This window comes from Haliotis asinina, chromosome 11, assembly GCF_037392515.1.
Source record: "Haliotis asinina isolate JCU_RB_2024 chromosome 11, JCU_Hal_asi_v2, whole genome shotgun sequence".
NCBI classification, from domain to species: domain Eukaryota; kingdom Metazoa; phylum Mollusca; class Gastropoda; order Lepetellida; family Haliotidae; genus Haliotis; species Haliotis asinina.
This window is the reverse complement of record NC_090290.1, coordinates 37787614-37811230: the sequence shown is the minus strand read 5'-3', so window position 1 is coordinate 37811230 and position 23617 is coordinate 37787614. Positions and strand designations below refer to the sequence as shown.

Sequence of the window (23617 nt, the reverse complement as noted above, 5' to 3'; positions counted from 1 at the left end):
TCTCCAGACAGGAAACCATTGACCTCCCTCAGCACACAACAGCATACTCGCCAGACAGGAAACCGTTAACCTCCCTCAGCACACAGCAGCATACTCTCCAGACAAGAAACCATTGACCTCCCTCAGCACACAGCAGCATACTCGCCAGACAGGAAACCATTGACCTCCCTCAGCACACAGCAGCATACTCGCCAGACAGGAAACCATTGACCTCCCTCAGCACACAGCAGCATACTCGCCAGACAGGAAACCATTGACCTCCCTCAGCACACAGCAGCATACTCGCCAGACAGGAAACCGTTAACCTCGTTCATCGTATATGAACCGTGTGCAGAGTGTTACATCTCCATTTCTACCTACATCACAGATGCTTGAAGATCTGTGACAGACAAACCAAATCACTGACAGTCCTTTTGACCAATTCTAATGTGGAATAATCATAAGACATTAATGTGACCGTAATGTTTTCGTCACATGTGGGTAATGACAACCGAGCAAACATTGTCTTAAGTTTAATTTTATGACAGGTCTTGTACCACACAAAACATGATTTTTATCAATCTCATCAATTATGAGAAACATTAGATACACTTTATCCCATTCTGTGGAAATGTTGGTTGATATGGAGCAGAACAGACCTAATGGCCATGAAACAACAATTAAGTGAAACTGCACATATTGGAATGTTTTGATGTCTGGTAAGACTCCAGTCACCCCATTTTCTACACAGGAAATGGCTGAGCAAGTATTTCAGAGGCTCCAGAGGACAGGGAGGGAGGAGGGATGTTGGGAGCAAGACATGCATAAAGCTGGGGAATAAAGCTCAGCAACGCCATTATTTAATCCAGTACCAATGAACAACTTTGTTTCTCAACATAAAGTTCTGTTTGCTCAGTAACCTCTCACACAACTCTTTAAACTCCAACAGACATTATTCCTTAGTCACATACTGTATTTACTTACTGATTTTTTCAAGGATTACAGACTGCAAGAAAACTCTTATAATTATGTCATATATGTTTTGTCCTACCTGAGCAAAGGTGAAAAAATAAGACCTGGGCATCAGAGAGAACTCTCACTGACTGCAAGCGGAGCCAATCGCTTTAATGGCGGCATCAGCCTACCAACAGAGGAAAGGGAGGTAACTGCATGCAGTCACAAGAAGAGACCAGTCTGATGAGCAGGGCGAGAAAAAGCAGAACAGCCTTAAGCATGGCTTCAGGGTTACAATGGAGATGATGATAAATCATGTGTATACAAGGATGATGTATCAACACAGGGGATGGACATATATCTGGGTTACACCATGATGGACATGGACGGGTGATTGTAAGGCAGGACAACTGAGCATGAAGGTATATTGGTTTAGTTCTAATATAATAACAGTTACAAGCAGTGACACATAAGCCAGGGAGAGATGCATTATCAACAGGAGAGGACGTACTAGATTAGACTGCATTCACACACCAAGAACCTCCACAGATCTCAATCAAATCCTTTCAGAGAACAAACCTTGTCACAAGCCTGGCTAAGCACTGTGCCTCAACCACTGACATAATGAGCTAACAGCAAAGAAGACTTGCAGCATATCTGGGATGGGTTAACGAGGACAATGGCCCACATCATGGGTCATCAATGAATGGATTAATCTTGATTTGAGGTTGAAGCTGTCCTACACTCGTAGAGAGAGATGATAGTCCCAACTGTATTGTCAGGGTATGAAACTCCCCAAAATTTATGCCAGACCGCAGGGGTGGTTTGATGTAAAACTTGCCAGCCCTGACCAAAACTTACCTGCCCGCAAATAATTTCGGTTTGACAATCAACAATTGCAGTTCAGAATTTATTTTTATGAGTGAATGAATGATTTATTTATCCTGCATTATGATGAATATCATCATATACATGTCTTATTGTTAGTCTGTTTTTCGTGCAGGTGAATTTGAGAATCTGGAGGTTCGTATTGAAAATAAGGCCCCGATGGTTGGGCAGGCGGGTATTTCGAACACCAGTATTGTACATGGATAACACATATCAGGTGTGATACCAGGTGACATTAATGAATGTTCTTTAGTATGTATGCCTTTATGTTGAGGAACACAGATGTTAGAGATGCCAAGAGACAGATGAGCTGTGTGCATGGATTGTAGTACACAGAGGGCACATTTTTAGGTGTGATCCCTTGGTCCATGAATGACTGATTCAGTATGCATACTAGCTACATAAAGAAACTGTGCATTGTCAAAATATTACAGTTGATAAGTATGATGACAATGTCAAAGGTACATATAAACTTTAATGGAGGGATCATGAGACCATATAAAATCGGGAAAATTTCAATTGAAAAGTCAATCATAATGATGTCACGAGTCCACATAGAGCCTATTAAAAATGCAAGGAAGGCTTGTGGGATGTCACACCAGATTCTCTCAAGTTTTGCTGCAAGGTCAAGGACGATATCTGGCGGATGTGGACGATGGCGTAGATGTCAATCCATCTCATCCAGAATATGTTCTATCAGGGAGAGACCTGGTGAATTTGCAGGCCAAGGAAGTAATTCAACGCTGTGGTGTTGAAAAGAAATCCACAGCAACGCTTGCCGTATGAGGGCACTCATTCTCCTGCTGTACTGTTAATCCTGGGCCATTCATTACGTTGCAGAAAAGGAATTGCCACAGGTCGAAGAATCTGATCCCTGTAGCCCACACCAGTTAAGTTTCCCTGAACAATCACCAAAGTTCTTTGGCATGCTGTTATTCCACCCCAAATCATTATGGAACTGCTACCAAAGCAATTCCTCTTCAAGATACAGGCCTGTCCATAATGTTCTCCCACGCGTCTATAGGCACGTTGATGTCCATCACTAAGGGAAATGTTAAACGTGGACTCATCAGGGAAAACAACATTTCTCCACCCAAACCAGGATCTGCGGACATGATTTCGGAAACCACATTCGGCAAGCTTGTTGGTGACCTTGAGTCTGGGTAGGTCGTATGGTGGGATGTCATATCTGATCATGTGATGTTGTCGAACTGTGTTGGGGTAAATACGATGAAGTCCTGGGATGGTCTGTGCTGTCATCAATGCAATCTGAAACCTGTAGCGAAGATGGGTCTCCTTTATCCATCTCTCTTTTCTTGGCGTTGTTACATGTGGATGTCCAGAACATGGCTGACTTATGAGGACATCATTTGTGTGGTAGCATCTCACCAGTGCAGAAATGGTGTTCGAGTGACAGTGGAAATGTGCAGCCACTTGTCTTTGAGACATTCCCCGACAGACCATCCCTATGGCCTCATGACGCTGTGCAGACCTTGGCATGCTGAGCGTTTCTATAACCGTTTAATTTTTTGAACGATCGCAAGGGTAGGGGTTGAGCTTTCCAAAGTGACGGCATGGTGTGGCATACATTTGCTCTTTCGTGGAATGCACATGCAACAATATATAGCACATCTCAAGGACGAAACCACTGACGTCACGAAATGTGGCATGTGCATGCTTATTGCATACGTCACTAATCTCTGAGTTTAAATCCTGATGTGTCTACACAGGTTTCATAAATTTAGATTTGAAGTTTTGTATACACAGTTTCTTTAAGTGCCTAGTATAGTATGAGTTATACAGATGATGTTAGTGATGCCTATGAGGTGTTCTAATGATTGAAACTTATCGAAAATCAACTTCTTTATTATGAGTACACAACGTTTCGGAGTTAATGCTTACTCACCTGATGAAGGAGTAAACATCAACTCTGAAACATTGTGTACTCATAATAAAGAAGTTGATATCCAAAAATCTTCTTTCTAATGTATTTCACTTCTAAATGCCCCTCAAAAACTTATCGAAAATCGACTGAATGAAGTACAGTAACCATTACATTTGATGAATATTCACGAACAAACACGAGCTAAACTGCCTAAACAGGTGAGATGGTCGCAAGTGTATTGCAAGGACAGCACAATGTTAAGTCTAACACCATAGTGACATCAATGAATGGCTGACTCAGTATGTAGTCAGCATATTGGTGAACACAGATGTTAGTGATGATTAAAAACAGGTGAGATGGTCACAACTGTATTGCATGAACAGCAGTTTGTCAGGTGTGTGATCAACAGAATCATATGCAGGTTTAGTTAAAATGAATAAAGTCCTTTTAACACAAATTTGTAGGAAAAATGTCACTGCAAGTATTTACTTCCTACAGTAGGCATATTAAACATTGACATCAATCAGGCAACAATGAATGCCCACTTATCTGATGACAAATAGTGTCAATCTGGCTACAAAGAGCGCCATTTATGTGATGAAAGTAAGTCCATAAACTGTAATGTCAGATCATCTTGCTTTCTGTAGACTGTCAATTACTGCAAATGTTTTGCTTATCCGAGCAGGTGCAGATTATACCTCAGACGTCTGCTCTTACTCTTACATTTACCATCAGTAAATTAATAGTCTTTTGTAAAAATATTTGCGTTGTCTAGCCAAATATGGTTTGTCAGCAATGTGTGATATGAAACATGTTTTTATCCCTAACATACTTTGCCTGTTTTGATGAGGCAATGAACTGAGCAAGGTTCGAGCACATACCTTGGAGTTGTTGTGTTTCTGGACCAGGTCTGTGTTCGCTGTGTCTCAGCCTCGTAAGAACCAGGGGTCAGTACTGGGCCAAGTCGACTTCGGGGAACTGTCATTATCATCATTAATCAATTTATGCATCATTTCAAATCCATAAAACACAAATTACTCTGCTGTATACATTAAGGGTTAAACGGTACATGGCCTTCAGTTCGGTTTATTTTGTTTTGGTATTTGAGATATGATCATAATGCACAAAACTGACAAGAGTCAAACCTTACATTGTTTCATAACATGGAAAATACTGAATTTTGCAAATGTATTACAGTATGCCGAACTGAAGGCAAAATATCACGGTTCCTCAAATACGATATATAGTATCATCCTCAGCTTAAATCACTTCATTTTACAAGTGTAGTTTGTGTAGGTGCAAACACGAGAAGCAGCTTTCAATGCCTGTAAGTGAATGTGTAACAGTGTCATCAGCCATATTCCATCTATGCCGTGGTGGCTACAAAGTCTACTATGTGTACAGTGCCAATGTATATCATTACTTGATGACTCTATGCTCTGTAAGCCTGGCAGATTTTGGAAGATTAAATTCTATTCTATAGAACCTACCCCCAAAAGACACAAGGGGGATGTGTAGATGTAAGAAATGTCAGGAGGATTGTATTACCTGCTCGGCTGCAGTCGGGTGTGTTCGGCGTGTTGGGGTCGAGTGGATACAAACTGGTGTCCTCAATATTGAGGAACTTGACCCAGAATTCACCAGACAGTTCCAGCAGGTTCTCCATTACCTGTACAGGCACATGAGGGGAGGTCATAAGTACATTCACTTTATATTAGTCAACCACAGCTTCACTCTAAATCAGTGAAATGTCCATGGGCCCCGTTTCACAAAGTTCTCGTAAAGCCTAAGATCTCGTAACTTTCCTTGCAGCATTCCTTCCTCCTATACTGTAACACTGACTTACGATAATCGTAGCACTATGAGGGCTTTGTAAAATGGGGCCCATGTCATCAGTATCCCTGCCACAGTTTTTCGGTCCTCTTTGGTTCCTGTTTTTTAAGTCCAACATGACATTGATGTCCTGAAAACCCACATCTGGGTTCCTTATCTGCAGCAGTATCTGAGAAAATCTGCCCCCATTGGAGCCACCATGCAGTAAGTCCAGAACTGCATAACAAGTGTTATAACTCTGTAACAAATTGTAACATGGGTTCCGTTTTGAACTTCATCAAGGCATTCATGCTCCAAACTATGACAAACTAACTAACTCGTGATTTAACTTCCTGTAGTAAAATAGAAAGTCATCATTCTCAAGACCTATAATATTCATGTCTGAAAAAGCTATGATACATGAAAAGGTCTTCTTTACTGTGGTTACAGATGTTGGTGCACTCACCATGTTCTGCCTGCGTGTCTCATTGATCATCTGCATGGGTTCAGGTTCGGGGGTGGAGTAACCCACCAGGGTAGGACCAAACACCTTGGCCAGGTTGCTGATGGGCATCTTACACTCGGGGGACTCCGCGATCCTGAAACATTATCAATACAGCTTATGGAGTCATGGCGCATGATAACATAGAACAGCTGGACATCTTTCACTAGACTAAAGGGCTATGATCACAAGCAGTGCACAATAGCTAGTGTTTAGTGGTAATGATTTTCACAGATTGTCAAATGTATGGTCAGGTGGAATTTGATTACTTTTAAATGAAATTATTCCAATTTCATACAAGCAAAGCATAGCATACAAATCTTGACTGATTCTTATAACAGTACCAAAGAGTGACTCACCATTGACATTCATATGATAGGTAATCAAAACACTTCAGACCAGAGCTTCATATCTCCAATCAACAGCTGTGTTTACCATTGAAAGTTACCTAACATGTTTCACAAAGCTTTCGTGAACCTAGGACCTCTAAACTTTTCTTGTAGCATTCAGTCTCCTATATTGTATCTGTTGTCTTACGACGGTCATAGTGCTGTGACAACTTTGTGAAACGGGACCAAGACTTACTTCTGAAGATGCAGAGCGAGGAAGGCTAGGGTGTCTCTGTTGGCTTGTGGGAGGTGCTCAACCAGGCTGTACAAGTGTCTCTGGGAGGTTTCTTTGTCAGCAATCTCTGCACAAACAAATAAGTTTATCATCACAATGTGCTTAAAACGACACTCATGTAACACATGCTGTTAAAAATTGAGTGAGTGAGCATGGTTTTGTGCAGATTTTAGCAACATCCAGGGATGAGAATGGGTCTGAGTGAAAAAAGTGGAAAATGGGATGGCCATCTTTGGGGTCATGTTAACTGAAACAGTATAACATATATCATGAATGACACCACTGCTATCAAATACACGGAATTCCACGGCTTCACAGAAAATTCTCATCCCTGAATATCCAGCAATTTAGAGGCAGCGTACAGCAGAAATGGGCTCCACACAACTGTGGCCATCTGCGGAACGAAACACTGGTCTTCAGCATGACGATAAAATGCTTTAACCAGCAATAACCACAAGGTGTATGCACATTACATGAAGCACTGAGAACAAGTAGGGTTTGTCTAAGTTAATGCTCGTCATATACGGCTGTTTTAACTAATGCCCTTACCCCTTCGTAATACAAATCGATAACAGCGATTTTAATCTATGATCTGTTGTTAAACAACTTTTGTTCTCAGCTGAATAAAATTCTGTGATTTACATGTTCAACTAGCAAGGTGAAATTATGAGGATTCACGATCTTAATTTCACTTTATTTGATTTACCTTTTTGTCTAAAGTGAGTGACTGAGTTTAGTTTTAACTTTTATGCTGCACTCAGCAATATTCTAGCTATATGGTGGCGGTCCGTAAATAATAGTCTGGACCAGACAATCCATTGATCAACAGCATGAGCATCAATCTGCACAAATCAGAACCGATGACGTGTCAACCAAATCAGCAAGCCTGACAACCTGATCCTGTTAGGTGCCTCTTACAACAAGCATAGTTTAAAGTGAAACTCATCTATACATTTTCACTGCAAACAGACTATAGTGGGAATTTCTGTTGCTAAGGAAGCTGTACTTACCCGCAGCCTGGGCAAACTCTAGCCACAGCTTGTATGTGACCAGAGGTTCCTTCAGCCCACGCAGGAAGTCCTTCAGACAACCACAGACAACATGGATGTCATGGATGTTGTTCTGGAAACACAAGCACGTCATGATACACCTGGCCAATAAACGCTAGGGACATCTTTAGTCAGTTATATCTTTTCCTTTACTCTTTAACACTACACAGTATTGAAGGAGTTATAGACTGGATAAGACAATAAACAATTTGATAATTATGAGTAGCCAAAAGGTCTACATAGTTTGTTAGCGGTTTAAGTTTAACACAGCACTGCATTCTTCCAGTTGTATGACTAGTCTGTAAATAATCAAGCGGTAACATGGCAATCCAGTTATTGACATCATGAGGATCTACGTCCATGGACATATATCAACCAATTCAACATGTCCAAAAGAAACCACTGCCATGGACCTGTTCTAGCCCTCCCTCCCAATGAAGGATATGCTACCGTGGTACAGTTCTTGCCCAAACATGCAACAAAGGACATGCTAGCATGGCACGATTCTAGCCCTTACTCCCAACAAAGGAAATGTTAACGTGGTACGGTGTCTAGCCCCTACACCCAATAAAGGATATGCTACCATGGTAAAGTTCTTGCCCTTTAGTCCCCCCAAAAAGGATATGCTACCATGGATCTGTTCTTGCCCAAACTCTAGCCCTAACTTCCTGCAAAGGATATTCTACAGTGGACCTGCTCTACTTTACACTCCTCACAAAGGATATGATAGAGCCTCCTGTACTCACCAGCCTGGGGACACCCTTTCCCTTGAAGAACTTCTCCTTCAGTTCCTTCACCTCCCTGTCTGACCTTTAAACAAATACTTCTATGATACACATAGCCCATTATGTCACTTGTAAGATGTCTAACAATTTTACAATTGTGATTGAGTATGGTGTTATGCTACTTTTCGCCATATTCTCGCAATATAACAGCGATGAACACCAGAAATGGATTTGACTGGGCATGACAAGCAAACACTTTAACCACTGGGCTACCCACCACTCTGAGTAAGTGAGTCCATTACGGACACGTATGGAAATTCATGTACTGAATGTGTTACCCTTGGTTACCCCGCTGTCTCTTTACAACATCAAACAATTCAAAATTTGTAAAAGTTAAATCAATCTTTGATCATATAATGGCTAGTGTTATCAATTCGGTGGAATCCAGTGCTTTTATTCCCAAGGTATGAAACAGAAACATTCACTTTTGAACTCTATCATGGTCAGGAAAGAGATTCTTAAACTGTAACTTTTTCAAGTTTGATAGATGTTATAGATTCACTGATGACACATTCAATGCATTTCCAAATTCCTGGTCATTACAAAATTTGTAAAAACGTGAGCACACATGAAATGAAGATGAGGTGACATTCAGGGGATCACTGCCAAGCTATACCTGATAGTAGTGACATTTTAGCTCAGTGCTGCTTTAATCCCACAATTAGAGATTTCCCAAGATTCAGCACTACAAGGGCATTTTTACCTGGCCAGGAGACACCACAGACTTACCCTGGTACTCTGTAGATGCCCACCTCTGCAAGACCCCGTGTCTCAACCTCGTTCACACAGTGAACCTGGCAGGGGAAAATATGTATGTTTATAGTACCACAAGACATGCTGTATTATGAATACTATTGATAGCCGCACACTTTCAATGTTGATACTGTATTAATGCTAATGTATGAATAACTCATGAATACACTGACATTTATTAAGACTGGGAAGAATAAAGTCGGATTTGCAACAGTGACGTCAACTGAGCAAATTTAATCCGGGCATGTATTAAAATCATATAAGTAATTTTATTTCAGTTTCTTCTTGAAACATGACAGATAGTATAATTTATCATTATATAAATATCCCTATTGGGACTAAATCAGTCAACTAAGCTGTATTAGTCATATTAATTACACCAATTAATTAAACACCTTTTGACATCCTGTTAAACATAAAATGATACTTTCCAGACACATACAACAATTTTTACACTAATGAAACCGTGTGTTTCAAGATATGGAATAGAACTGTAATGACTAGTTCATACTGACTCACCACAAGCGATGGGATCATTGGAGAATCACTGGGTGTAAAGTCAGAAATCAGGCCCTGAAACAGACATGGTAATCTCATGTCAAAGCTGATAGACATACATTGCTGTGGATTAAACAGTTATGAGTAGGTGATGGTAAACATAACAAATTAAAGAACGGTCTATGAACATACTGAGCAATATCCTACCCTTCCAAGATTTTGTTTCCCTTACTTTGATGTTCATCTGCTGGCCCTTGAGAAATGATCTGTGATGAATTCAAGCATAAATCATAGGATGCTAGTGATGCCTGACTTGTAGCATTTTAATGCTAAAGACCTGAACATGTTTTCAAAGACTTAGTTACCAGTTTAAAATGAATAAACTGAGGGAAAATGTAAGTACTGTATGTATATCTGTCTTTTAAAGCAAAAGTTTCTACGCATTCTCTGAACTAGTCTTAAGAAATATTCTTAGGCTGCGACTGTTAGATGACAACTGTATCAGTTTAGTGTAGGGATGCATTGATTCATCCATGAATTGATTCTATTCGATTTTTGGTATTATACTATCAATTCGGTCAGTTTCGATTCATTTCTTCATGCAAGTAAAAACATCAGATTTCATTTATCTCTCAGAGTCGACCTTATTATCAAGGAAGCCACTAACAATTCTCAATGGATAATTAGCCCTGCATTGACCAATGGTCAACCAACATTTCGCACTCAAAACTGCTTGAGTTGGAGTCAAATATATGACTGCCTCCGTGGAAATAATTTAAAGAGGTATTCAAACATTAAATCGAAACTGTGAAAATGGTTATTGAAATTGGAACCAAGGCTTCAGATTCGATTTCTGATGATTTGAACCAAATCATTGCAACCTTAGTTTAGTATGGAGTGTTGATGTACTGACCCCTGCTTTCTGGTGTGCCCCTGGGGTGCTAGGTGCATTAGGCATGCAGGGGAGGGGCAGCTGGTCCTTGCAGTCGGGGTGGCAGGTGGCCTTGCAGTCTAGGGGAACACACACAATCAGGAATGGAACAACACATACAATGGGAATAATCATGTTTACACCTTCTTGGGAATTCAGATAAACAAAAAATGCATCATCCAACCTAGGTGCCAATAATTCACCACAACATTAACCGTAAGGTTTAATTAATACTGCTGTTCATAAGCAGACTTTATATGAAGAAGTTGAAATTACAAGTATCAAATGGAAATATGGTTTTTCTTGTAAAATCAGGGTAAAATAACCACCTGGGTAAAATGGTGGTAGATAGACAATGCCAAGAAATATTTAACCTTGAGCACTAAACATGATGAAACCCCATTTTAAGCATTCACTTACCTTTACACTTCATTGCCAGCTTGCCGAAGCGAATCCTCTTACCACACTGAAACAGAAGGGTGTCATTTTTAAAGTGACCATGCTTGTAGAATTGGGAACACAGAAGTAAAGCAAAAGGCGCACATGGGTTATACTATCTGCACTTGCTGACACTGAGTACAGGTACAGCTGTGAAGTGTCATTAGCTAGCTGTTGCATCTGGTTCCCGAAGTATCATCTGGAACTGCTTATTTGTGACGTCATTCTGACTTTACGTCACAATTTGATCTAAATAATGTCACCACTGTTGACGACACAACAGTAAAATAGTGCAATATATGTACGTGGCAATACGCAATGCAAAGAAAAGTCTTGAAATTTCCGGGATTCTAATACCATTCAATCATGTTTTACAACCTATCAGATTAAAGAACTTGGAGACTTTTGGTTTACAATATATGCTTTCACCCCTTAACCTGTGCGCTGGCATTGCTTCCATCCACAGATACATATGCAGAGCACAATATAGCTAATCAATCACAAGACAAGCTCAGATGCTGATCAATACCAGTACATAACAAAACCACCCTCATTAACAATGGGCTTCTATAATAACAATGGATGAAAAAAAATTAATTGAATTAATAAAACTTAAAACAAAAATTGCATGTATGTTCTGTTGAAAGAAAATCTGCACAAAGGGGTCATGTCCCTCCTTACTGGCACACAGGTTTCTGGTTTGATGAACGTCCTGGAGATGAACACATGGACTCTGTTAAGGCCCTTCCCAGCCGAGGAGCTGCGACCAAGCACTGGGGTCCTGCTGAGAAAGTGACTGTGTTACAAAAGGGATTCATCTTAACCAGTTCTGAGTGAGTGAGGATGGTGTAATACCACTTCTAGTAATATTCCAGCAATATCAAGGCAGGGGACATTAGACATGGGCCTCACACAATGCACCCATGTGGGGATTTGAATCTGGGTTTTCAGTGTGATAAGTAAACATTTTAGCCACTGGGCTACCCCACGGCACCTGAGACCAGCTCAAAGAACACTATACATCCCCAAGTCAGCATGCATCAAATGACAGTTAAAATACCAAACTGAAATAATACATTTCCTAATTCTCAGAACTTACAAACATAATAACATAAACAACACTCTGGATTTGAACAATGTCTAAACATTTCCCAAATTTGTCTGATGATGTCACTTTCTTGTTTCATGACTCAGATATGTCCTTGTACAACCTGCTTAAGAGCAGCATAGGAAACTCACATACAGGTATGTCTCTTAGCCTTTTTATAGGGTACATATGAATTTCCATAAGTATTGCATCAGAGCACTCAGAATACAAGCCATGCTAAAACAAGCAGTCAGTCCATGAAGAAGAGAGAATAGTGGAGGACAGTGCAGATGATAATGTTTGACACAATCTCCACCTACTGGAGACAAGGCAAAACAAACAGAAAGTTTGTTCAATAAATGGTGGCTAAATATGACAAGCATACCTGCATAACTCCGAATAGCTATGTGTATACTTGATGATGAATATGCATGAGTGAAGAAAGTGAGTGCATACAATTACTAAGCTTTAGGAGATATTTCAGCCACATCCAGACGGAGGAAGGAACGGGCTTCACGAGAGCTCCAGCTGAGGTGCATTTTTGTGTATTCAAAAACTAAGTCTCAAAACAGGTAACATAATTCTGTCTTTTGTAAATTAGTCCAGCATATTGCTGTTGTGAGGTTTTGTGATATAATAGACACTCAAGGCAGTACAAGACCAGATACAAGTTATAAACCACCTTAAACAGCTTTAAACACTTCTGTCTACACACTGAACTAGAACACCCAACAGACTGACAAAAGAATAAGAAAGTACTCTAAAATGTAATATTCCCTGTTCTTCAGAACTGACATTCATACATTTTCTCATTCATGTCCAGGTGACTGTTTCTCTGGGTATGAAAAAATACAAACTTAAAAGAAAATTACCTACACCCAAAATGAATCAGAACATGTTAGTAATAGTATATACATGTATTTGTTGGTTTGAAAACATATAGAGCCCTGCTATACATTGCAGACACCTGAGGAATCCAGATTTAATTGTGACAGACACATGCTTCAACCAATCAACTAGTCTGTGAAACTAGTAACCATGGTTAATTTTAAAAAGTACCTTAAAACTGCAACATATAGACAAACAATAAATTTCAACAGGATTCAGGATTGTACTGAAAATTTCACGCACGAAAGGTTCAGAATACATATTTATAAGTTTATTTCTCTAGGCACTCGCACAAAACTTACCATGATCACTGCCATAACACAATAGGGAAAGCAACAAGGATACCGAATGAAGACAAAGGAATCTATTGATAGCCGGAAGCAAGCAGACAAAATGATCAGGATGATAAAGACAGGCAAGCTCGGTATATGCGGTGCTAGATAAATGTTCATGATGGATGCATGGTATCATGGTATACAAGGCATAGATCACAGATGAGTGGCTAAATATGGTCATGTGACTTGTGGTTACACTGACTGATAAACGCCACGTACCTAAACAACTTACTGCCAGTCTTCGCGCCTGTAGGCGGCTTTGTGCCACTTATGTTTCTAACAAATAAAACATCATATAGCAAAGACACAAGACTTCTCTATTCAATTTTCAGTGAAAACAGCTGAAATCAGCAGTTAGAATGTATATGTCTGAGGGTGCTAACTTAGTTGTTCTCCTAACATAGTTAAACTAGTAATTTTTTCATGGCCTTATCGTGCTTCTTGAAAGCTTGGCATAAAAATGCATGAAATAGCTGAAAAGCAAATAAAACTAAAGGAGTGTCAGAAATATAGGGAAAAATACTGATAATACACCTATCCATTCACCTGCGTAAGGATGAGCGCTTTGCAGGCTTAAGCGTGGGGTTGACAGTGCAGGTAAAACCTATCACATTAATATTATCATTATTCATTGAAATATCGTTATGAGCAAGGTCTCTTTAAGACGTATCTCCAAAATAAACGCTTTAACAACCAAACTGGTCGATAGTCTTACTTCCTGCACAATTTGTCCACACCTTGACACCAGCTCAGTCTTCCCTTTCTGACACTAGTTTAGAAACCAAATCTAGAGAAAATAACTATCCACGTCTGTGAGATTGATGACAAATGTAGTGTTTTGTGGTTGAAGCTGTGGACAGAGTTGATACTTACTCTGGATGTGATGGTGTGCGTTTCAGGATTCCCTTCCTGGTGCGGCTGTTGGAGTTCCTGTTTCTTGGGGTACCAAAGAAGGAATCATCAGACTCGGGTTCACTGTCTGGAACAAAGGTAACATGCTGCTTTAGCTGAAGAATGCTCTCAACTAAATGAGTTGGGTTTTATGTCCCTCTTAACAATATTCCAACAGAAATAGGTTTAGCTGTATGAAGCATCTCATTGACTAAAAGCAGCCATCAAATCATCAAGCATAACCATGAATTGTTGATGCAAAAGGAAGCACTGCTTGAGTGAGACTGAACATCCTTGGAGATATTTCTACAATAACTTGCATCACATATCTTGGCAGACTACTATGATGCCATAAAAAATCACCACAATAATTTGTCTGTTACTGAATCGGCAATGGAACTATTTACCCTCAAAACACTGGATGAACAGAAAACAGAAAAGGTTGGATGATACAAAGACTTCCAATGTGAGACACATCACATTTGCAAATCAAAGTGGAAATAGATATATTCTGGGAGATATTTTCTGTGAGTACTCTCATGATCATGACCAGTATTACTTGTCTCATTCCACACTAGACGGTATCTTGTCCACATTTTGGTGCTAAAAGTTGGGAGAAAGCCATAGGTGGTGCAGTTCACAAGAAACTGAACACATTACATCACATTACAAGGATGATAACAAACAAGAAAGTCATACAACTTCATCTCTTCTGCAGGATTCATCTCAAAAATAAAAGGCTTGCAGAGTACAAGTCAAGCAACATCTCAAAATATGAAAATGATTAGCTAAAAATCAGAAATACTTTGAATGGATACTGATTTCTTTTTTTTCGGAATAAATGCCTTTCAGCCTCTGTGAATGTGTTGTAAAGTGAACTGAAATTTGTTTAAAATGTTTACAAATGAGCTTTAAGGACAGTGGCAGTGACAACAAGATTCATAACATTACTGAAAAAGTCAGTATTCATGTTCCAGTTATCATGACACATCAATACAGCTGATGCTAACATCCACCCACCAGCATCTCTGTCATTGACTGGTGTCTGCAGGTGCTTATCTAGGGCTGGCTCACTGAAACTCTTGTTCAGCTTTGGAACATTCACTTCAGTAGTTGCTGACACAGGCTTGCCACTGCCGTTCACTGTGATTGTGGTGGTTGTTACAATGGAGTTGTTGGGGTCCTGGAAAACAACTATACTGATGAGGCATTTGTTTTATCCAGTTTGAAAAAAGAAATAAATAAATAAATAAATAAATAAATAAATAAATAAATAAATAAATAAATAAATAAATAAATAAATAACAAAAAAAAAATAAAATAAAATAAAAAAATAAAATAAATAAAAATAAAATAAAAAAAGAAGAAGAATAAAATAAAAAATAAAAAAAAATCTTGTTGAATAAATGTTTAAGTTGATATGTCACATATCCATCACTACAATTATCAAAACAGACCAAAAAGCACACATAAGAGAAATCAGTTTCATTTCATTAGTGCATTGGTGACTTGACACTTACATCTGTGCGATGTCTCTTTGGTGATGATCCTCCTTCATACTCCTCCATTGGAGGAGCAGTGGGACTGCGACGCTTGTAGCGCCGTGATGGGTATGCCATGTCGATGTCCCCCTCACTCTGGTCATAGTCAATGTCATCCAGCATAGAACATGATGACTCCATTATTGTGTTCAGTCTGATGGTTGAAATAAATCGATGTAAACGAACTGATTCATGTGCAAAACAGAAGGCAAAGAAAACAGCAAATTTTGGACATCAAACACCATGTTCAAAATGGTAAACCAGGGGTTTGTCACAACCCTTTGAATGTTAAACATTTATACTAGGGTATTCCAATATGAATCAGACTTGAGTATGGAAAAAAGACAACAACAACAAAACCCCAAAAACATTGAATTCGGGGTCATTTATAGCATATTTCCTTATGTCTTAAAAACATTCAAAATAACATTCATTTGCTCATTTTTACCTTACTACACCCCGGAAGACAGTTAGGTTCATCATTGAAGTACCTACTTTTGTGGTGATTCGTAGTCGTTGTGGGTGTTGTAGTGTGATCTGAGGTTGCTGGTGTTGACAAAGGCACTGAGACGCTCCCTGTCGTGGTCGTTCATGCGGATGCTCTTATTCTCCTTGTCAAACAGCAGCTCCCTCACTTTGTTCAGCTGTTGCTCCTACACAACACAGTAGCCACATCACAACAGTTGTCAAAATGTAGATAAAATACCACAACTTAGCCATGGCAACAGGTGAAAGTCATTTCTGATGAAAATCAGCTGGGGTATGGGGGACAAAACAATGTATCTAAGAAGTTATTGTGAAATTCTGAAATTTGATTGTCCATGAGACACAGTTGTGGGTACTTGACATTTGTAAGTGGGACCTCAGCCTCCCAAATATTTTCTCCCCAGATTTAGACGAATCTCAAGATCAACTGATTTGCATTGAAATCCGTGGATTTCTGCTGATGTTTGAAAACTTGCCATCCCTGACAAATGATGCAATGTTTTACACTGTTGTCCAGTTCAGCATAATAAATTAAAGTACTAGGGCTGGAACAGAGAAGCATGGATACCTGGGTCAGGGGGTAATGAACTGGAACTGTGTACCCGCCTCAGGATCATACAACTAATAGATTAATCAATGTATTGGTAATAAGTTATTCTTTCATGATTAAATGGCTGTGTTGTGTTTACATATTTTGACATTATTTACAGTCACTTGTTTTGAATACTACATATGGTTAAGATATTGAAAAACGTCTACCCTCTGAGCTGAAGAACTTTTTGCCACTTCTTCTAAATTATGGCAGGAATCAACACAATGGGTATCCAGATAGAGTAATGGGAGGTGGGGTACTTGGATAAAAAATAAATTGGATCTGTCCCAGACCTACAAGGTACCTATTCAACAATGAAGATGGAAGAAACATTAGACCAGCAGTCTTTGTTCATAATGATGATCCTTATGCTGGATGCTCTGGTGTGAACACAATGACTGAGTGAGTGAGTTTAGTTTTCTCAGCAATATTCCAGCCATATGGTGGCGGTCTGGAAATAAACCAGTCTGGACCAGACAATCCAGTGACCAACAACATGAGCATTGATCTGTGCAACTGGGAACCGATGAAATGGGTCAACCAAGTCAGCAAGCCTGACCACCCCATCCTGTTAGTCGCCTCTTAGTCTTACGACAAACATAGTCGCCTTTTATGGCAAGCATGGGTTGCTGAAGACCTATTCAAACCCAGGACCTTCAATGGTCGTGAACACAATGAATGCATGGGTAGCTGAAATAGTGAAAACCCAATCTTACCTGGACTTTTACAAGGACAAGAAATACAGTCTCTAATGTACAGCTGCGCATATTGCATTATTTACTTATTTTAACAGTATGGAAACACTACAAACTCTATACAATCACATAATACTTAGCATCTCTTCACACAGTCACTTCACAGAAGGATACTATTTTGGGGTTGAATCATAAAATATTGTTTGTAGCTTAATGCAACACTTGGCAATACTCCTGCTAAATGACTGCTGTCAGTAAATAATCAAGTCTGGACCAGACAATCCAGTGAGTGATATCATGAGCATAGTATAATGTCAAGTGTCAAACAAGTGAACGTGCCTGACCACCCAATCCCGTTAGTCCCCAATTATGACAAGCTGAAAACCAAATTCTAACCTGGATCTTGATGTTTAATCACAAAAGACTAAAGACATAGGTGTGTATGAGATGTGTGTAGTTACCAGAGAGTCTCTGTCCTGCTCGGCATGCTTCCTCCTGTACATCTCCTTGTCTATTGTGTTCCTGTAACAGACACAGCTGCCCTCACCACAAGACTGATCACACACAAATAAAAAGTACAAATACATACATGAACAATCTAAGTATTAAAGTAAACTCAGCATTATCTGTTACATTGCTATACTAGGCTCAGTATTATCTGTTACACTGCTATACTGAGTCTAACAAACCTAGTTGAAGGTTGTGTCAGCTAACCTTTTTAACTGAACAGTCAGAACACAGCTTACCAAATTCAAAACATTCGCAAGTACCGTTTGAAGTTTTATCTCAAAAACATTTGCACTCGAGTGATTCCAAATGCTATTTTCCATGCAATCACTTGCATGTGATACACATGCGTAAACAGTTGCTGAAAATAATGTTTTGTCGTTTATTCCAGGATGTCATCTTGTAGAAATTCAATCTAATAGTACCCATGTCATCAGAAACTCCGAAGTGAACCCACTGTAAATGTCATGTTGCGTGCTAATTTATCAGTCCCATGGAACCCTAAATAGTAGCCGTTATCTGACTGGTTAATTCTGGTCAGTACTGTAGCTATTCTGGTATAAAATTTTATCCCTGTCAGTATACCAAGTTTAAGATATGTATAAACCTTGCGTTGAAAACACTCAGCTCTCAACACTCAACAGACATACTGTGGTCTGATCTGAGACTAGGAACTTACAGGGCATGTTTAAGCCTAGTATTGAGAGCATTCAGGTCTGCTTGGAGCTCCTTCACTTTCTCCTGCATGCTCTCCACCTTCTGCTCTGCTGCATGCCACTTTTTACGACAGTCATCCTGACTTCGAACAAATGACCGGAACTCTGAATCAAAAGGAAAAATAAAAGTTCTGAAATAGAACACATTTTATAAAATACATCATGATCTTAAAATTAAACAAATGGCCAATAAGAAAAAAACAACAAAAAAACAAAACAAAAAACAACTCAACTCATATAAATTAGTTGTTTTTCAATTAACCTGACCCACTGTTCTACTGCAGCCCTTAAGTCATATTACTGTTAGAATAGCCATGCAGAAACTAATCATTTACTAGTATTGTCAATCCTTAGAATGTTCTACAAAGTACTTTACCAGCATTGTAAATCCTTAGCATGTGTTAGAAAGGATTGATTCATATCTGTTTATGTCACAAACAAACAAATCACATGAGCATCTGAAATTTTAGTTTACTTAACTCTACTGATTCATTGGGGTTTTTTTGTAAAAAAAAAATACATATTTCCTGTAGCCGTTTCCTGAAGTGGAATCGTGCTGGTTTTTGCATAAATTTAGATACACATATACACAAGTTCCCAACCTCAATTACTGGATTAGCAGGGTTCATGCTACCATGAAAAACATGAACAGGCACATTTCATTTTACAAACAATTAATTTTGGATAATTGTTATAATAATTACCATGGTTTTGAATGATTATCATGTCAAAAGACATATTTTTTTTCAAAGTTAAGAAAAGTACTCTTCTTGTCCATAAAGGAAACAAAATACTAGCCAACAGAAAGAGAGGGTCATAATTCTGATGCATGCAGCCTAAAGTTCAAAATTCAAATACGTAATAAGGCGCCAACATAAATGCCCCACCTTAATTTTGAACAGTGCCTAGAACCACTGATCACTACAGCTGGTGTTATGAAAGAAGTTATAATCACTGTTTCATCTATGTCGCATAATTTGGAGTCAAGAACAAAGACTGCTTTATTTAGTGCTAAACATTAAAAACAAAATAAGGAAATGGCCCATTTACAAACCTGTTTGTCGGTGTAGAACTGATACCACATGGCATGTGTAACATATGGCATCTGTCCCATGTGCCAAGAAATTCAGCCATTCAAATGGTTGACAGTTTTGGCGCCTAAACATGCTAACAGACAATCTCTTCGATATCTAACAAGCTGGCATAGCTAGCAGGTTGAAAAAAAAACTTTGCACAACTATATTCCTAAACATTTTACACAAACCATGTTTAAATGATATCTTAGTTTTAAAAATAGGCCTAGAAGGTTGAAATGCAGTGAATAAAACAGTTATGTGTCACTTGAAAGGTATCTCAGAAACCTGTGTAAAAAATATCATTCCCATCAAATCAGTCTCAGTCTGACTCCGAGTCATTCTCAACATTCTCAATTTAGTTTTATAATCAATGATCATCATAGGATCATGAAAACAATGTAGTGTGTTTTGAAAAGTTTAACAAATAATTTCAACCCATATTTGTTAAATGTTCCTGACATGTTGGACAATGTTACAATGTCCTAACATTGTCAACAGATCAGTAGTACAAAATAGAAACAAAGTACACATGAATACTATTTCACACATACAAGAAAATACATTTTCAAAGTATCAAATGAAATGAAGGCAAAAGTGAAAGTATGAATATTCCATCTGTCAAACGTTCAGCTAAAGAATGTCAATAAAGGAAACACCTACCACTGCCAAAAAGTGACCGAAATGATGGCATCCTCATGATGAAGGATGAAACAATACAATATCCTCTGCGTAATTATCCCAGGCCACACAACGTCAGCCTGCCTCAAGCCATCTTGTCAGCTTCAAATGAACCCCTCACTGCACAGAGCAGCAATGCCTAGCCGGGATCTAAAAGCTGTGGTGTTATGTTCATGTGTTTGAAGGAAAACATTTTGGAGAGTTGTAAGGTGATAGTATTGTAGGAAGCAGCACCAGGCGACATCCACAGGGAAGGAAATGGTTCATACAGGAAGATGTGGGATCATTAGGTAACACTTGACAAACGTTGGTTCTCACACTAACAACCTGACTGAGTTCAGGGGAACCAGGTCACCGGTAATCTGTTACTACAACAATAAACCAGACTGGTACGAAAACACTACTGCTGACCATGTGATTCTCTTAGTACTTCGCACCGATGTGGTGCATGGAAGTGGTTTCCATATTGGGAAGCACTTTAAACCTGACTTTGAGTATCATGTACAAAGAACAGTGTCACCACTATGTGTTCTAATGACTCACCATCCTAAACTAATATCAGCTTGTGCTGTCCTTTCTCAAAGACTCTTACTTTTAGTCGCAATAAATATCAAAGGCATATTTTAATAAAAAACATACGAACGATGTTTACAGGAATGAGCGAGTTTTATTTGTTTGTCTTGTGCTCAGTTTTAGCACTATTCCAGCAATATCACAGCAAGGGACACCAGAAAATGGGTTTCTCACATTGTACTCATGTGGGGAATCGAACCTTGGTCTTTAACATGACGATGCTTTTAGGGCACCACTTGATATTTTGAACCATTAATTTCTCATATACATACTGTTCACAATGGATATGAACAATTTACCATGACCTCTATATTTGAGCGTTCCCTTTCAGGTGTCCTTGACAAAAAATGGGGACCCTGGATCCTTCAATGCTTAATATTATTTATAAATAATAATGCTATTGTATTGTGTATCATGATCATCACAAACTGTTACAGGAACTAAATTGCAAATGATACTGTAACCTAGCTAGTAGCAAACTCAGTGATAACTTACTGTTACTGTTCCTGTAAATCTCTGGGTATTCCATTTATTCAACAATTATTCAACAATAAGTGTATGTGTGCAGCCCCAGTGAGACAGTCTTGTCTGGTACTACAGTATGCGAGACTTTGCACATATGAGCATTTTTCACTTGTACAGAAATCTACACTGGGTAATACACACATTGTTACAGTTGTTTCCAAACCTTTTGCTTTATCTATTCTGGTGCTTTGTATTTATTTATTTCAAACATCACTTTGTACAGAGTTCACTGATTAAATGTTGGACACTAGTGAAATACAAAAGTTTAAAATAGTCATGTACATTCAACTCTGTTACTCTGTGAGTCTGTGTATAATACCACAGTAATATTCAGAAGTATAGTCTCTAGAGCTGCAACGATTCACCCAGACCTCAGTTTGATTCGGTTTTTTTATACTGGACCCTCTAGATCTATTTGATGATTTTTATTCACTTCTTCATACAAGTTAAAAAAATAATTTTATTTAACAATTCCCAATACATAATTAGACTGGCACCAACCAATCATGTCTGCCTTATTCCAGTGCTCAAGACTGCTTGAGTTGATGTCAAAATTATGTTCTTGCTGCATGGAAATAATTTAAATAGGTATTCAAATATCAAATCGAAACAGTGATAATGGTTATCAAAAGTCAGAATTAAGGGGTCAGATTTGATTTTCAATCAATCGAACTGAATCGCTGCAGCCCTAAAGATCACCTTTATGATTACTCAGTGCTATGAGTTAAGAGAACATTCAATGGAAAAGCTTGTTATAGAGTATATTGGTACAAGGAATGAAACCTTTCAAACTTTCCCACCAGACTAGTGAAACGTCAACAACTAGCGGTCCCGTCTGTAGTTCACTGGTCCAACATGACATGCTTATATTTCCTTTAATCAATACCAAGTTCTCTGGTCTAAAGGACCACTGCAAACATAGAATTTGGTGGCCCTGATAAATTGTACTAGCCAGTGATTTCATCTCTCATTAGGCTATGCCAAACACATAAATACCAACACCAAGAACCGGTAAAACCATACTACCCAGAAGGGCCAAAACATACATCTCAGAGACTGTAATTCGATTTTTCACTCAAGAAATACATACGTGAAAACAGATTTGCCATTTGTGTGACACTACAACACAACACATGGATCACACCTGTCTCTAAGACAACCTCCCTACAAGTCAGTGGAACAAGGTGGAGGACACTTGGCGGAAAAACAACATCAGTGTCACACTCACAACTACACAGCTTAAACACAAGGGTGAAACTGACAAAACTGTTTTACTATTTCATTTATAACAGCCAGTCTATTATCCATCTTAACAAAATATTGTTATCATATTTCATTATCATGATTACAGCATTGTACTGTGGTATAATACTAAAATAACAACTGGTTTATGAAAGGAACATATTTTACAGAAAAAGAGTTCATAGTGAAAAAATAAAGAATTATAATGAAAAGAAGCAGAGAGACTTTAAGCTGGGGAAATCAATCACCACAAGGTTTAAGTTGAGGTTAAAGAGGTGTAATCAGAACCACAAACTTTTGCCAAACAGAGTAGCCACAGCAGTCTGCTCTATGGACCTCACCTTGCTCACATCCATCTCTGAGCACCCGGGCGTTACGCAGCAGGTCATCAAACGTTGCCACCCGAGATAACTTGGGCTTCATCTGAAATCAGGGCCACAAAACAAAACATCAGCATTTTATGATGTATCTAGGGCTTCAGACTCCACATGTCAACATAAGAGTCCGTCTTGACAAATTAAATTATTAATGTCCTTAGTTACAAAATTAACCAGCTCATTCTCAGCTGTCAAACACATAATATCTTTTGGCTACACTTTGTTCCAGTCCAGTTCAATCACTGTTTTCTGATTTGTACACAAAGATGCAAATCTACAGATACTCATTCGTGGTAATCATGCAACAATA

General features: G+C 38.8%; 1 protein-coding gene across 3 annotated transcripts in view; it reads right to left on the bottom strand.

Annotated features, from left to right (window-relative positions):
* LOC137256007 (rac GTPase-activating protein 1-like) overlaps nt 1-23617 on the bottom strand; it is a 40148-nt gene that overhangs the window by 5343 nt on the left and 11188 nt on the right. For 2 of the 3 annotated variants that reach the window (XM_067793661.1, XM_067793659.1), the window contains 19 exons: nt 23272-23353; nt 18800-18941; nt 18075-18135; nt 16336-16493; nt 15820-15994; nt 15320-15482; nt 14282-14387; nt 13628-13684; nt 11780-11879; nt 11081-11126; nt 10643-10740; nt 9751-9804; nt 9208-9272; nt 8440-8503; nt 7655-7766; nt 6606-6711; nt 5985-6117; nt 5255-5375; nt 4588-4684 (listed from right to left, as the gene is read on the bottom strand). In XM_067793661.1, the coding sequence (XP_067649762.1) occupies nt 4588-4684; nt 5255-5375; nt 5985-6117; nt 6606-6711; nt 7655-7766; nt 8440-8503; nt 9208-9272; nt 9751-9804; nt 10643-10740; nt 11081-11126; nt 11780-11879; nt 13628-13684; nt 14282-14387; nt 15320-15482; nt 15820-15994; nt 16336-16493; nt 18075-18135; nt 18800-18941; nt 23272-23353 (1940 nt within the window). Of the gene's footprint in view, nt 1-4587; nt 4685-5254; nt 5376-5984; nt 6118-6605; nt 6712-7654; nt 7767-8439; nt 8504-9207; nt 9273-9750; nt 9805-10642; nt 10741-11080; nt 11127-11779; nt 11880-13627; nt 13685-14281; nt 14388-15319; nt 15483-15819; nt 15995-16335; nt 16494-18074; nt 18136-18799; nt 18942-20572; nt 20851-23271; nt 23354-23617 lie in introns of those variants that run through there. The other variant, XM_067793662.1, reaches the window with a different exon arrangement.